Source organism: Anser cygnoides, chromosome 2 (assembly GCF_040182565.1).
Source record: "Anser cygnoides isolate HZ-2024a breed goose chromosome 2, Taihu_goose_T2T_genome, whole genome shotgun sequence".
Taxonomy (NCBI): Eukaryota; Metazoa; Chordata; class Aves; order Anseriformes; family Anatidae; genus Anser; species Anser cygnoides.
The window spans coordinates 87132126-87147582 of NC_089874.1; the positions used below are offsets into that span (position 1 = coordinate 87132126).

Here is a 15457-nt window from a genome sequence, read left to right on the forward strand (position 1 = left end):
TGCTGTTAAATTAGAATTTGGCTTCATCTCATGTGCTGCTGCAGCTGGATTGCTGCCTCCATCTGTCTCCCTCTTGTCTCCGTGCATTCTGTCACTCTACCCGTGATTCACTTAAATCCCTTCTAAGTGTCATCTCTGATGTGTCTTCTGGGCTGCCACGAGGGTTTCAGGAGTCTAGCTAATGGGAAATGGCAACACAGGGATTTAATGTCATTTAGACTGCACGGACCTGGCTTTTGCTTTCATGACTTCATAAATCTCTTAAATAGCCCACTGGAATCCCCATAAGTTGGAGCTATCCGAAAACGTGGTGTGTGATGGCGGTATACGAGGCAAAACTTTTTAGCCTCGCATTTCTAAGCAAAGCTTTCAGTATGTCATTTATCTCAGGAAGGCAGTTAGTGGGAAGAACAGGCCAAAGATGCTGTCACCTTGCTGTTATGCTGGGGAAAGCACGTGTGTTTTTTCTCTCATGGGTTTGAAAGGCTGATATGTTCAACGTCTGCGTATTGTAGGGAATGCATAAGCACTCTTAGGCTTTTTTTGTCATGAGCAGTTGTACAGGTTCAGTCTCCTCTTAGCCACGAGCAGCAGCTGATCAACACTGAGGATGTGCCAGGCCTCACTCGTCAGGGTCGCCCCAGGCTCCGCTGCTCTCTGAGCTGCCTCCACCATCTGCAGAGGACTTTGCACATCTTTCTGAAGAAATTACGTGTGCTCTGATGGCACACTACTGACATAGTTTCTGTTACGTGGCTTTGTTTCTGAGTTGACTAGGGATTTAGGCAAGTATTTCTATGTAATTGATAGGGAAACCGAGGCACGGAGGTGAGAAGCAACCAAGCATGTGCCTACATAGATAGGAACTGCTGAAGCTTCGATGCTTCTGCAGCCATCTGGATGATGATGCTGGCTTTAATTCCTTTTCTTCTCTTGGAGCTGCCATCAGCCATGTCCCCTGTGCTGATGGTTTCCTTGTTCTTCCCCAGCCTCACCTTCTCTTTACTGTGATTGTATTCCAGCTGCTGGTACACAACCCTCAGCTCTTCACTGCTGCCTCATTTCTTGCTTTTTCAGTTTAACTAATTCGTGCACTGAGCAAATACCACCCAACCCCTTAGAAGGAGGGTGACCAATGTAGCACATGTTCCGTGTCCTGGGGTGATGGGCTGAGGAAGGAAAGAGACAGAGCTTTCCTACTGTGTTTATAGATTTTCTCCATTTCTTTCTCACGCAGGTAGGACGCATCCTGAACCTGAGACGTGTTTTTAGTGGCTAAAAATAACTGCTGCTGTCACTCTGCTCACGGCATACCTTTACATAAAGAACTGATCGATGGTTCTGAGTAAGCTCCAAGCTTAGTGGCTGGGAGGGCGACTGCTTGTCTGCAGGACACATTTAAATCCCACGGCTGACTTCCCTACAAGCTGTGCTTTGTAGGAGGAGGCCTTGGGAAGACCTGCAAACAGGGAATTACTATAATCCAGCCTGGATGTCACAAAAGCATGGATTAATATTTCATCATCTGCCTCCGATTGTTGTCAGGCTCACTTTGTTCCTGAGCTGGGGCTGTGATCCTCTAAAGACAGCCTTGAATTAAAGATGAAGCCAGTGTCTTACCTGATGGAAGAAGAGCAGCTTCCTGAGCAGGACTGTAGCGATATGGCTCCGCACCCTGCACTGCAGTACTTTAGTCACCCAAACAATAATGCAAACCTGTAGCACGGTGCTGGGGAGCGTGTGAGCAGAAGTTGTGAGCCGTGTTAATGAAAGGGAGACTGCTAATTGGCTGAGGGTAAGTAAGAGGCGGTGACCTGCTGCTGGAGGTGCCACTGACTCTGCTGTGTAGCAAAGAGCTCACGGGCTGTGGATGAGAAACATGGACCTTGCTGTCCTGCTGAAGAAATGAAAGCTGCAAGGAAAGCCCAGCCCAGTACAAGGAAAACGCCCGGCACAAGAAGGGTGTGGACCTGTTAGAGCAGGTCCAGAGGAGGACTACGGATCAATCAGAGGGCCAGAGCACCTCTCCTATGGAGAAAGGCTGAGAGAGCTGGGATGTTCAGCCTGAAGAAGAAAAGGCTCCAGAGAGACCTTAATCCAACTTTTCCATACTTAAATGGGGCTTAAAAAAAAGATGGAGAGCAACTTTTGCTTGGGAAGATAATGAGAGAACAAAGGGAAATGGCTTTAAACTAAAAGAGGGGAGATTTAGATTAGATATAAGGAAGAAATTCTTCACTCAGAGGGTGGTGAGGCACTGGCACAGGCTGCCCAGAGAAGCTGTGGATGCCCCATCCCTGGAGGTGTTCAAGGCCAGGCTGGATGGGGCTTTGGGCAGCCTGGTCTGGTGGGAGGTGTCCCTGCCCATGGCAGGGGGTTGGAACTGGGTGATCCTTAAGGTCCCTTCCAACCTGAGCTGTCCTGTGGTTCTGTGAAAATGAAATGGGTGGGCCCAGGGCTCAAGCCAGAGCTCAAGCAGGAGAGGAGGGTAAAGCCCTCTGCCCATGAAAGGGCAGCACTCCCTATTTAAAAGGAACACCAACAATTTAATTAAGTTACTACCACTCTCTGTCCAGAAACTCTAATTTCAGAATGAATGATTTATGTCAATTTAATCTCAAACTTTTTTTGATAAATTAAACCAAGTGAGTATAAGCCTGATTTAAACCAACATAAGAGAGTGGGTGTTGCTTGTGGTACCTATTTGTTCAACTCAGCTCTTCACTTACACAAGTTCAACTGTTATTATTTATTTTAAATACAGACACGACCTTACCGAGATAGCTGGCTATGTTGTCTTTGGAGAGCTGACTTGCAGTTGAAGTCCAGCATGTTATCCTTGTTTTTCTCTGAGCACAGCAGCTAGGTCAGTCATGAAAGCCTTATGATAGTTCAATTTAAGGTTCATAAATACTCTGCACTGCTGGTGCAGAAAGCCCCAGGGAAGCCCAGAAAGGCTCTCAGAGAAGGATGCCTCTTGGTGGCTCGGAAACCACATGCAAACGCTGCTCGTTGTGCCCATGGATGTATTTAAAAAAAAAGTAGGCTAATCCAATCCATCACATACAGAATAAAAAAATAGTTTTCACACACTACAAGCGAAAAAATGATCATGTCAAACATCCACAGAGTACTTCTTTGAATGAGTATGTTAGTAGAACTCAAGTTTGCAAAACAAATTTTCAAGGAAAAAAAAAAATCAAAGCAAAATTAATCTAGCACGATTCGTCTGTTCAGTTCTGTTGCTCAGCAAAAGTGAGTTGTTTCATTTCAGTTATAATGACATATTTGGGGAGCCTGAGATTGTACCAGGTGGTCAAAGCGATCACTTCTAAGGCCGTGGAAACTGGTCAAATCCTGAGCAATGGCTATTTCACTGCACTTTCCTGGGAAAGGAGCCAAGCTGGTAATAAAGCATGTCTATTTTCAATGCAACTGCATTTGTATATTCTTTTGAAATGCTGTTTCACCTTGTGTTGGAATAGGGCTTTTAGTGGGGCAATTACTTAACTGAATCACGTATTGATTTGTGTCACATAATGAAGCGGATCATCCCGACGCGACCAGCTTCTGCAAGAAACTGGCTTCAATACAGCGGAGACAAGCATGAAGAAACCTTAGATCCCATCGCCAGATGCAGTTGGGATGTAAATATTTTACCACCTTGAGTACAGATACTCAGAAACGCCTCAGGTGCTAACACTGCCCTGAGCAGGTCTCCGTTACTGTAGCCCTGATAAAAATACCTTACGTGCACACACCGGGCAGAGAAGCTGGAGCATCTCTTGATCCACATTTACCAGTGCTCACAGTTCAGTTGGTGCCTAAATGCATCCAGGATGGAGCCTTCTAGCATGGCTTTTCCACATTTGCCTCTTCAGGGCTTGCATTCATTTTTTATTTGTTTGGGAGGAGGGCTTGTGCAAAAAAACTGCCACTCATGTCGGAAGCTGCTGCAATGGGAGGGGGGAAAGGAGCCACCTGAAACCATTTCCCCAGCCTCTCCTGCTTCCCTAAGAGCAGCCCAAACCAGAAACATTTGGCCTGCTAAATATCCACAAGCCTCTCTGCAGTTTTGTAGCCGTGAAAGAGTGCTAAGAACATTGTGAATTCAAACATGCAGAGAGAAGTGCCAAATTTTAACCTGACTAGGCAAAATTAATATGCATAAAAACTTTAATTACCCAATGAAGTATGATTTTTCACAGAACCCCCTGCCTTTTTCCATGCAAGAGCTCCATAGTGTTCAGTGAAAAGGCAGCTGGTCTATTTTCTCTCTGTAGCTTCTGTATTATAGCCCGAATAAAAGGCTATTACAGAACAATTATTTACTGCTGGCTTTCTTACAACGGTCACCATTAACATATTGGAGCACTCTACATCATCGCTGGGAGGTGAGAGGCCTTTTGTATGTGTATATTTCAAAAAATTGTAAATACATATGAATATATAAATGCTAAATATATAATTCTACTACTATATATATTAATGATGTATGACTGTTACCTTCAGATATTTTTATGGGTATGGTTTAATTTAATACCATGCATAATTAATATAATTTAATTACATAGGCAGGGAATGAAAGTGTTAGCTGGTTTGGGACATTCAGTTTACCGTGTTTGGGATGTCCTTATTCAGAATATTTAGCATTGTAAAGCATGTCTTGGTCTAAGTGTGGCTCTGGCAGATGAAATTTATGCTTAGTGGTCAGCAGCTCTATACCCAAGGCAAAAAGAGTGCACAGCTTATGAAGTTTTCCTTAAGTGCTGCATTTATCTGTACACAGGAATTCTCCAGGCAGAAGAAAATTCCTGTTCTCCAGAGCAATACGACTTGGCCCTTCTCAACTACCCCATGATGCTCTGTGTAATCCAGGCCTCTTTTCTAGCACCGTGACACCCTGCCATACCTTTCAAGTATGAATGTCATTATTTTTGCTTACTTGGATGACCCAGGAGTTGTGGTCAGAAACACTGCAAATATTATATCCTAATACAACTTTCCAGTCCTTCGTGGGCTTTCCAAACTGATTTTCCCTGGAAATAATTCTCCCTTGGCCTTCTGCAAGCAGAGGAAGTGGTTTGAGAGATATGTTATGTGGGGATGATGAGCATTTTTTTTAAATACTCACCAATTAAAATAAGCATTACTATTATTATTATCATCATCATCATCATTATTACTATTATCCAACTCAGGATATTCTATTAGTCTATCATTGTTGTTATTATTATTATTATGATTTGGGTTGTGGGGGGAGATCCTAGAGAAACAATGTTCCCAGGAAGATCAGATAAAAAGCCTGTAGAGCTCCCATGGAAAACCTGGTAGGACTGAGCTGATACAGGACTGTGTGAGTTACTCAGCTGAAGAGCTTTATTTATGAGGAACCTGTTGCCTCACAAACTATTTAAAGTTGGTTTGTGTTCATCACCTTCGGCCTCCCTATTAACATAAAGGAGCAATTCTGGACTTATTTGAGGAGGAGCAATAGCAGAAACATGTCTATACTGAAATCAGTTACTTGATGTCACCTGCTCATCCTACTTATAATGTATTTATTTTCTTTTCTCCATGCGGGATATCTACTACAGCTACATTACATCAGAGCAACTGATAACAAAGACTGAGGGACCTGGGGGCTTGGGTTGAGGTTTTGCTTGGTTTTTTTGTTTGTTTCTGTAACAATAACTTTTGCCTCCTAATGACTGCAGTGACATTTTACAGGCTATTCATTGTTAAAATAAAAAAGAAGCTTAAAATATTTCAATATCTATACCATTACCTCTAAGAAAGTGGAGTATACCATTACCTTACTAAGAAAGTAAGTGAATGTATTTGCATATGTTGTACAAACCAGTTACTCTGCTCAGGAAGGTGTGCAGAGGTGCTGAAAAGGGTTACTTGAAACAAGTAGAAAAGCCAGCCCTGAGAAACTAAGGAGACACCAAAGGAGGCCCATGCTGAATCCCGCTCTTTTTGAGTAATATACTCCTTGGTGGACCACAGCAAGCCTTTATGACTGCTTTTAACTCTTGTCTGCTTAATAGCCAGAAACGGCTGGGTCAAAAAGCCAGCCTTGGTTTAGATCAGAGGCACGACAGAGCCGCCAGTGCATTTTCTTCCCCCCTCATTGCCTCCACTAGCTCTTGTCCACTCTCCTCTCTGCCCAGGGATTACCTCTGCTGGTTGTTATCTCTAATAATGTTGGCTTAGCACTTTTCATTAGTGACTGGGAATTCAGAGGTTTAATTGCACAATTTACTGTACAGAGAGTCTGCAGAACTGTCAGTCCAGTTCAGCTTGCCTGGAGAGGACTGCTGGCTGCCTCATCGGCTGCTGTCTCTGCTGAATACACTCTGCTGGTGAGTAATTAACTAAGTAATGAACAGCCTCTCTAAATGACCCAGATGGCTGCATTGGTTTGTAGCTCTACCTGTGATGATTTAAAAGGAGGAAAAATGTGAGGATAATTCCCGTTTCTTGCAGATCTTTTTGCCCTACTTTACAGCTGGCATCCCCGAGGAGCTCTGCTGCTGCTGGTGCTCGTTGGGTCTGGCCACGGCGGGCTCAGAAGCAGCGTGAGGGGACGGGCTGGGACCTTCCTGAACACCCAAAAAACTGCCCAGGCTCCTTTCTTTGGGGCTCTGAAGAAACACAGACACCTGTCAGGGGGTGTCACCTCTGCGTTTCACCCAGAGAGATGTCATTTGGAGCTGCCAAGCTTGTGCCAGGGAGCTCTCCCTCCTCCTCCACCGCCTGGCAGCTGTGCCCCTGCCCCTCCCTGCTCCCCTGCGCTGAGGAGTGGCAGGCGACTTCCCCACTGCTCTCTGAAGAATAAGGTCACCAGATAAGTTCAACAGCTTGTGCCTCTTTTTAATGGAAACACCACGTATTTATACACATTTACACAGTGAAGTACAAAGGGTTAGAAAACAGGCTTCATTTTCAGCCCCTGTGTCTAACACACTGTATGTTAATCCCTGAGAGCACCTGGCAACTGTGTGTCTCCTGCAAGTGGTCCTGAGAGTGCAAATTCACCTGCAGCACAGGTTGCTTTTCAACGCTGAATCTGAATGCTAAATCTTAAGTACACTGGGCTGGCAGTAAGCAGAAATTAGTAGTTAAACCATTCAACACAGTGTACCACATCAAAATCCATCCTGGCATCTCTGCCACAGATGGCTAAAAGGGCATCTTCTTACCCTCCAGAGAAATGAGTTCAGCTTCTACCTTATATTCTGGTCACAGAAAACCTATTACAACATTAGTGCCTATGAATTGCACAGAACTGATGCAGTCACAGACCCAAATCCTCTTTATATTCGTAGTGCTGGAGGGGTTTATTAGCAGGGTGCTTATTCCATCAGCTCTGGGCTGGAGGGCTATCTGGCAAAGCAGCCTAGCCAGCACAGCTATTCCAGCAAGATGGACAAAGAACAGGATCTGTGGAAAATCCTTGTTTCACGAGTCTGCTGTAACCTCTGTGGAGACCTGACCCCAGCCCTGCTAGCTAGCAATACCAGCCTGGGCACCAGTTTGCAATCGATTGAATTTATTTCTCCCATGACACGTACAGTTTCTTTACATGTTCAGTGAGACTCTGGCCAGCCTTTGTGCTGTGGGAGTAAAGGGTGTAAATGTTTTCTCTGTATTTAGTTGTTGGAAGAAGCTGGTCAGAGCAGCAGCTGTGGTCAGCCTGGGCTCCAGCAGAACAACCCCATGAGGAGAACACACCACAGCCCATTTCTTATCAAACAGGAGCAAAGCCTGAGCAAAAATATGGACATTTACTGTAGCATCTGCTTTTTGCTTTTGACTTCCACCGTTATGAATGTGCTCTTTTTTTTTTTTTCTTTTTTTTTAAGTAAGCAGCAAGTTAAATGATGTGTTTCTGTAAGCACAGTGTGCTGCCCTGGCCAACCCAACAATTTAAATCAAGTTTGGGGATGGGAGAATGGCTCTTAGAGTCTTTGGATCGTGAGGACAGTGCGTCCCCACATATCCAGTGGGCTTCAGGGTCTGGGACAGGATGTCTGATGTGGCAGTCTTTTACTGTGGACCATCATGGTCCATTCCTGCTTTACCTTCAGTGCTAGGGAGTGTTTTCTTCCAGTGTTGAGAAAGTGGAGTAGTGTCCTGCCTTCTGTGGGCACCCAGGTGCAAAATATCAAAGCTCACAACGAATCCAGCCATGATTTCCAAATATCAGTGGCTGAGCTGCCTGATACTGACTGGATTTTCATAGCATATGGCTAGACTTGATACCTCGGAAAATTGCTTGAATTTCCAGAAGTTGCATGATTATTCTGTCCTGGCTATAATGCAAAAAGGTCCTAGAGTAGACACAATAAGCCTGGTGGTTTTATTTTTTAAATAGGAATTTAAATATATATATATATATTATAAAAAAAAAAGCCCACCTGTGGTTCACCATCTCCCTCATTTCACAGTTAAATTCAATGACAAAGAAATCCCTGAGACTAAAGAGGAGACAACAGATAGTGGATTCAGGGAAACTTAATGGGGGAGGCAAATGTTAGGTGACTGTGGCATACAAAAATTAGTTCAGCTTCTCTGTTGCTCCAAAGAAATCAGTCCTTGCCCCTGATTTCTATCTGCAGAGGATGTGAATACCTCAACTATAGAAATATTTCATATACAGCCCTTCTTTATACTCAACAAAACAATATCATTAAGAATTGTATCCATACAGACCATATAGAGCTGTACAGTTTAATACCTATACTGTCTTAAACTTTGATTACTGTATTAATATAATATAAAGTGCTTGGTATATTCAAAACAATTATAGGATTGGATTTTCACTGCCCACTGAGACTCTGTGGTATATTTTAAACTTTTCCTTATTACTATAAAACTTTGAAATATGTCTACCTATACAAGGAGAGGAAAAATATCTAGTGTCAAAAACACAACTCCTCAATTTTGTCCATTACAAAATGAACAAACACAAAATATGATCCTTTCACACATGTTGTTTTTCAAGCTGCTCCTCTGTCATTCACATGGAACTGGAAAAAAGGAAACCATAAAAGGATGGCACCACTTAAACTTCCTATCAAAAGCAGACAGGTAAACTTTTCTGTCTCCCACCCCAAAGTACCTTCACGTCCATGATCAGACACACTGAGGCATAGCCCTTGCCCTGCTTATGCACTGTAAAGGCCATTGCTCAGTATTCCAGCTCCAGCAACAGCAGGCATGCATGATGGCATGCAGTCTGTTATCTTGCTGAGATAACAAGACTAATGGCTCTCAAACCTTCCTCGCTGCCATTAAATCAGGTCCTGGATCTGGCAGGAGACACCTGCCTCTGTTTTTGAGCCTCTTCGGCTCTTTTCTTCTCCTGTTCCTCTGCCTTCTTCCGCTCCTCTTTTAGCTCCTTGTACCTCCATTTAGGAATCTGCAAATAGGGGTCATCTTTAGCACTGCTCCTCCTTCTCGCCTTTTCTGGCTGGAAGGTGGGAGGAGGAGCCTTGCTGATACGGACTTTGGGGATGACAAATCCTGGTCTCACACTGCTCCGTCTGAGCAGGTGGAGCGGCAAGAGGCTTGTTTTCCTGGTGGCTATAGTGTTCACTTGAGACACTGCAAGGCTGACGGGCTGCAGACTGGCTCGCCGGTCCTTCTTCTTGGGGATCAATGTGATTTTGGAGTTCTGAAATAATTTCTCATAGCTGCTAACATGGTCTTTGTCCAGGGATCGGATCTCCTCGGCTCTCTGCTTTCTAAGGATTTCCTGCACAGCCAGTCTGCGTTTTCCCACAGAAGGTGGGCTTCCTGGGCACACAGTCCTGCATGACAGAGCAATGAAAGGGCTGCCTAAACTTGTGGTCACCTTCACCATGTGATCAAGGACCCCATCTTCTTCTGGGCCATGGAAAGCCCGGAATGAGACAGCTGACCTCATGCACTCAGAAATCCTCTGCAAACAGGTCTTTGGCTCCGCAGCCTTGGCAAGGAGTTCCTTCATCTTTGGCCATTCTGGTTTGTATTGATCACATAACTGTTCTGGGCATGGCCTATCCATCAGCTTTTGCATGATGAAGGCAGATTCTGATCTTCCTGTGTAACAAGCCCATTCCCACGAAGTCAGTCCACGGCTTGGGTCAGTCGAGTGAACATTGGCCCCTCAAGGAAAAGAAAAACAAATACTGTTAATTAACAAAACTTCCCATACTTGTGAGCACTTTCATATTCAGTTTTGGTTTATGTGTATCACTGGTACTATAGATAACCTCTGAGTATATTGAAAAAGGTTTAAGCTAAAAAATGAACAGGCTACAACTTTTGACTTCTTCTCTGCCAGCTGAAGCACCATTCTCAAACAGTCAACGCATAATTGACCTACACAGATCTTGGCACAAAAGAAAAGACATTCTGTCACATTGCTTTGGGAAATAGAAGCGTGCAGAGGCTGAGACCTGGGGAAAAGGCTAGAGAAACATCATGATAAACTATTTTTCTCAGGTTGGACTGTGGATGGAAGGAGGCACCCTAAGCAAATAAGTTGATCTTGATTTAAATGTAGTTTAAGTGAAGTTTGAAATGACTGCTCCAAGAAAAAGCACTTCAAAGAGTCAAGCATGGGGCCCAGTCTGGAAGGAGGCAAAGAAGAGGAAGGTGTAATCAAGTCCAACAGTTCATTAGCTGTGGACTGAAGAAAGGATTGTGAGAGCTCAAAGGCAGCTGGATTTGAAGATATTCACGACAACAGAAGCTACAGACAAACCAATGAGGGGAGGACGGAAAAAGGCACACAAAAACATGTCCACCCGCTTCACTAGCTTGTTCTTGAAACCACCCTACACAAATTTCCTATCCCTGACTCTCCTTTCAGGCTAGCCACTTTTCCTGTCCCCTTCTTAACATTTGCCTGTGTCTGCACTCCTTCCCACTAGAGGTGACTGGGAACATGGCAAACTATGTGGAAGATGTTTCTTTGTTGTACACATAACAGCCATGGATTTACTAAAGAAAAAGCAGTAGCTAAAGGAACTGTGTCTAAATATACGTTTTAAGGAACAGTATTCTCTGGTTGTAAGCAGGCAAGAGGTGAAGACAGCTGTTTACAATTATCTTCAAGAAAAATAAGTGCCAGCTCTGATATGCTGCAGCTGTGGCACCCTGGACGAGTCCCAGACAAAAACAGCTGTGTGAGAAAGTGCTGTGAGAAGTGTCACTGGGGGTTCCCTATCTTTGCTTGGTGGCTGCATTCAAGCTCAGACTCTCAGCTCTGGTCCTTGCCTGAGCTGTGTTGTAGCTGTCTCTGGCCTCGTGCCCTGCTGGTCTGGACCTTGACCTGCAGGCTTGGCTCCTGGTCTGACCTCAGGCCTTGACCCTATGGACTTGCCTCGTCACCACAGGCCTGCCTGGCAGCCACTGCAGTACAGGCTGACCCTCGTTGTTCCCACCAGACCTGCTCCATTTCTTAAAGAAGTACCTTTGCTGGTGAAACTAGCGTCTTCTCTGTGTGCCTTGCTGTCACCCTTGGCTCACCTTCCTCTGAGGTGAAGCCCACACTTGCTGATCCCTGACAGATGTGTCCCCAGGTATTTTGGAAACTTTGTGTAGAGAAACAATACTACAGAGTACGGAAATCTTGATCTTTCAACAAAAATCAATGCTGACTTTGTAACTTGTATCACAAAATCTCTCTAAGGAGTGATTTACTACAGTGGTATTGATTTTCTGTACAAATCCAGAGGCATTTCTAAACAAAGGTGTCATTCAACAGAACGTGTCACCTGCAAGAGACGTGAATAGTCTTGTCCTTTTTTAAGTATTAACTAGACAACCACAGTTTCGGCTCTCCATCTCAGACCCCCCATCAGACCCTAGTGGGTTTCCTGATAGGTAACCAGGCCCCTTTTGCTTGGCCTTGCCATGCTGAAGGGCCCAGAGAAAGAGGGAACTTCAAGATCAGCTCTGCGATTCCCTTCAGACAACACTCACACTAAGGGTGGGGGCTTGAGTCCCCCTCTATTTCCTCTGAAAGGATTGTGGTGGGCCTGGAGGTGCTGAACACCACTGCAGATGCTTAAGAAGCATTGCTGAGCTGGCTCAGCAGGACAGGGGTAGGGAGGAGCAGGGCCTTTCCAGCACAGAGTCACAGAGGCTCACGCATGGTAACTCAGAAGACGTGCAAGAAGCAGGGCTGTGGGTTGGGGAGCTCTTAGCTCCAGAATATTCCTCAGACTCGGGAATTCCCAAGACAGCACATGGCTTAGGAATAGACATCAGATTAAAAAGACGAAAGCGAAACCATAGGACAGCTTTCCCAGGAGGGAGCTGAGTTTAATGACAGGGAGCGGGAGAGCTCAGAAAGACAGGCATCTGTCACCGAGCTGTTTCACACACAGTATTTAAAGCCCAGTCTCTAGATCCACTGCCACTCCAGTGGCTTTACTAAAGCAGCACTCAGTGTACACTGGAGATCGCGATGGGTCTCGTGTGGTGAATTATGGCTGGCATTTCTGTGCTCCTGCCCGGGCTCTCTGGCTGGCTGGCTGCTGGCAGCGCTGCGGTCCTGGCCGTGCAGCAGCCTGTGACAAACTGCCCGTGAGCAGCTCGGGTCCTCTCTTACTCGCTTTGCATTCCCAAACAGCAAATCCACATGTTCCAAAGGCTCGCTTTGAAAGAGCAGACATTACGGCCAAGTGTCTCAGCACATCTTCGTCGTGTAGTGATTGACCTTGGCTACCCTCCAGGAGCACAAGTTTCAGGAAGAGCAGTCACTTTGAAAATCCAGCTCTAGCCATCTGTCACGCTCTGCTGCTGCCTCTTCTCCATCTGATTGTTAAATCCTACTTGGGCAGCTGGAAAGGTGAGTTATTTTCCTTTACTGACCTCCTGTATTGCCCTAAGTAGGTGCCAGAAAACAGAGATTTCACCCAAGCCATTAAGCAGATACTGGGGTTAAAAACTGCCTGGCTCTAACTCTTTTTTTCAAGACACACACCTGTTCTGTAGCTGTACTACAGGCATAGGTTCTGCACGTAGGCCCATGGCTGATAATGGGTGCTTTGACCCTTTATCTCCAAGTATTCTTTTAACATAGAATTTAGCTAGAAGCTGAGGGGTTGTTTTATTTGTGAAACTGTTTTTTCCCCAGATCTTTCAGTAATGATTTATTTCACCTTTTTCACCAAACTGGCACTTTATTGCTGGCAGCCACTCAGTTCCCTTCAACTATGTCTAAATCCATTCTGAATGAGCTGCTCCCTGCCTACGTTTCACCAGACTGTCCAATACTAAACAATAATCAGATATTAAAATGGGTGCAGGCAATTTACCACACTTCCTCTGTTTTAAGTCCCTATTTTAAGCTGAAAATGTGTGGACCTGCAAAATACTTACTAAAACATTTAAGTAAACTGCAGCTTAGAAACTCAGAGTATATTAATCCTTTACTCTTTAGCCAATGTATGTATCCTCACTATCCATAATGAACAAACAGCCCAATATAACTTTCTGTAGGTAAACCTGATAGGAGGCTAACAAACCTATTTTCTGGCTGGCTGAAGGTTTGTTCTTCGCACTCTTCTGTTTGCTTAAATAACATGAAAAAGAGAAGGTGGCTATCCAGATGACAGAGTCAGCAACCATATATTCAACTTTGATATTGATACTTTTTGTACAAGAAATACAATAACTTGGACTGAGTTATATAAAAAAATGGAAAGGTTATAAAATAGCTTCTAGTGACCAAAACAGAAAGAACAAGTTTCCATCAGATCTCCAATGGTAGTAATAGAAAGCCATGACACTGTCAGGTCAATTTGATAAGTTTTAAGGTCTGGCGACTGAAGTTTCATTTTAAGTGATAATTCGTAGCAGCCACTGGAAAATTCTGAACTAGCATCTGCACAAAGTAGATATTAGTCCAGAAACTGCATCTGTGTCTAGCAGTGCTCTAACAGTCATTTTATAATTTTTATTTATAAAAATTTAGCTCCAAAGTGACTGATCTGAATCCAAAACCTTGATTCCAGTGTAAAAAGCTAGAGAATCTTGGAGAAAATAACATCAGTTACTATATCATTCAAGCATTTTCTGTGCCATATCAACATCTATACACTGGATATTGTGAAAGTAATATCACTATGCTTGACAAATGCTTTCTACTTAAAACACTAAAATTATGAAGGGTTAGACTTCTGTGACAGCAAAATAGCTGAAATAAACTACCCATTCAACATCTCAGTCTACAATGAAATGGACCTGTAGGATTTTTAGTCTAAATAGCAATGATGTTCCTAAGTTATCTATTATCATGTCCGTAAAATTTGATTTGTGCCAAATACCTGCAATGAAATATACTAATACACTTATATACTCGTGAACTAATAATTTATATATTAATAACACAACAGAAGCATCCAATATTGTGGCTAAAAGGTGCTGTACAGCCCTGCCAGGGGTCTGGTACTGCTCCTGTAGAGGATGTTGCCCCAGTGCCTCTCACCCTTCCAGGTTTCCTCTCCAGGAGCTCTTCACCTCACTATGACTACAGCTGGAAATTCAGCTGCAAAGTCTAGGGCCAACAACGAGAAACATATTTCCTGTTCACGGATGCAAAGAGGCAGGTGGGTAGGGAGCTGGACTTCCTCACTCCTTGGGCTGCGATTCCCTCCCTGCAGCTCGTACAGACTTTCTGGCACCATTACTCATAAACCTTGAGACATAACTCTGTAGGGGGGCTAGAAAGAGAGGTTTCTCCCTATATTGCCAAATTTCCCACCAATATCCCTGGTGGGTTGTGAACCCTGCACCCAAAACTCCCTACTCCATGGCTGGAGGGAGACGTGGATGTCCAGCCACGGAGCCCTGTGGTTACACTACCATCACCCACCCCTGCACCATCACAGCCACAGCAGCTGGCAGCAAGAGATCTGCATGTCTTTCCCAGCTGTGTCACAACTTTCATTAGCTCACCATCTACAAATCTCAGTGACCACATTCCCTGACCTCTCCTGGAGACAACAAATATGACACTGAGAGTACCTGGAGAGTTCATGGATGAGGTTCCACAGACAAGCAGAGCACTCTTCCTCCTGCAGCATGTGGCTTCACCTCCTTGCCTACAATTTCGTTGAAGTCTGCACCCATTTCCAGGGGAGGCTGCACCAAGCCTCTCAGAATACACACATCAAGAGGCAATTTTTGTTGTTGCTTGTTTGTGCCCGTCTCGTATTTACAGTTAGATGATGAAGAAGAAGCAGCAAAGTGTTTTGCATACCTGCCAACATCAAGGCTTTCACACATTCTGTTCGTCCCTGCATTGCAGATTTCATCAGTGCTGTGAATCCGAACACGTTCCTCTTCTCAATGTCAAGCCCGGGAAAATAGTTCAACAAGTAGTTTGTAATGGTTATGTGCCCTTTAAAGAAATAGAAAAAAAAAAAAAAAAAACAGAGAAAATCCACCA

At 44.3% G+C, this 15457-nt stretch overlaps 1 protein-coding gene across 1 annotated transcript in view; it reads right to left on the reverse strand.

The window, feature by feature from the left end:
* Positions 1-6854: 6854 nt before the first annotated feature.
* Positions 6855-15457, reverse strand: part of ANKRD33B (ankyrin repeat domain 33B) — a 41993-nt gene continuing 33390 nt past the window's right edge. Inside the window, exons 3-4 of the mRNA XM_013181977.3 lie at positions 15269-15409; positions 6855-10158 (exon numbers count right to left, since the gene is read on the reverse strand). Coding sequence (XP_013037431.3) covers positions 9308-10158; positions 15269-15409 — 992 coding nt within the window. The 3' untranslated portion in view covers positions 6855-9307. The remainder of the gene's footprint in view (positions 10159-15268; positions 15410-15457) is intronic.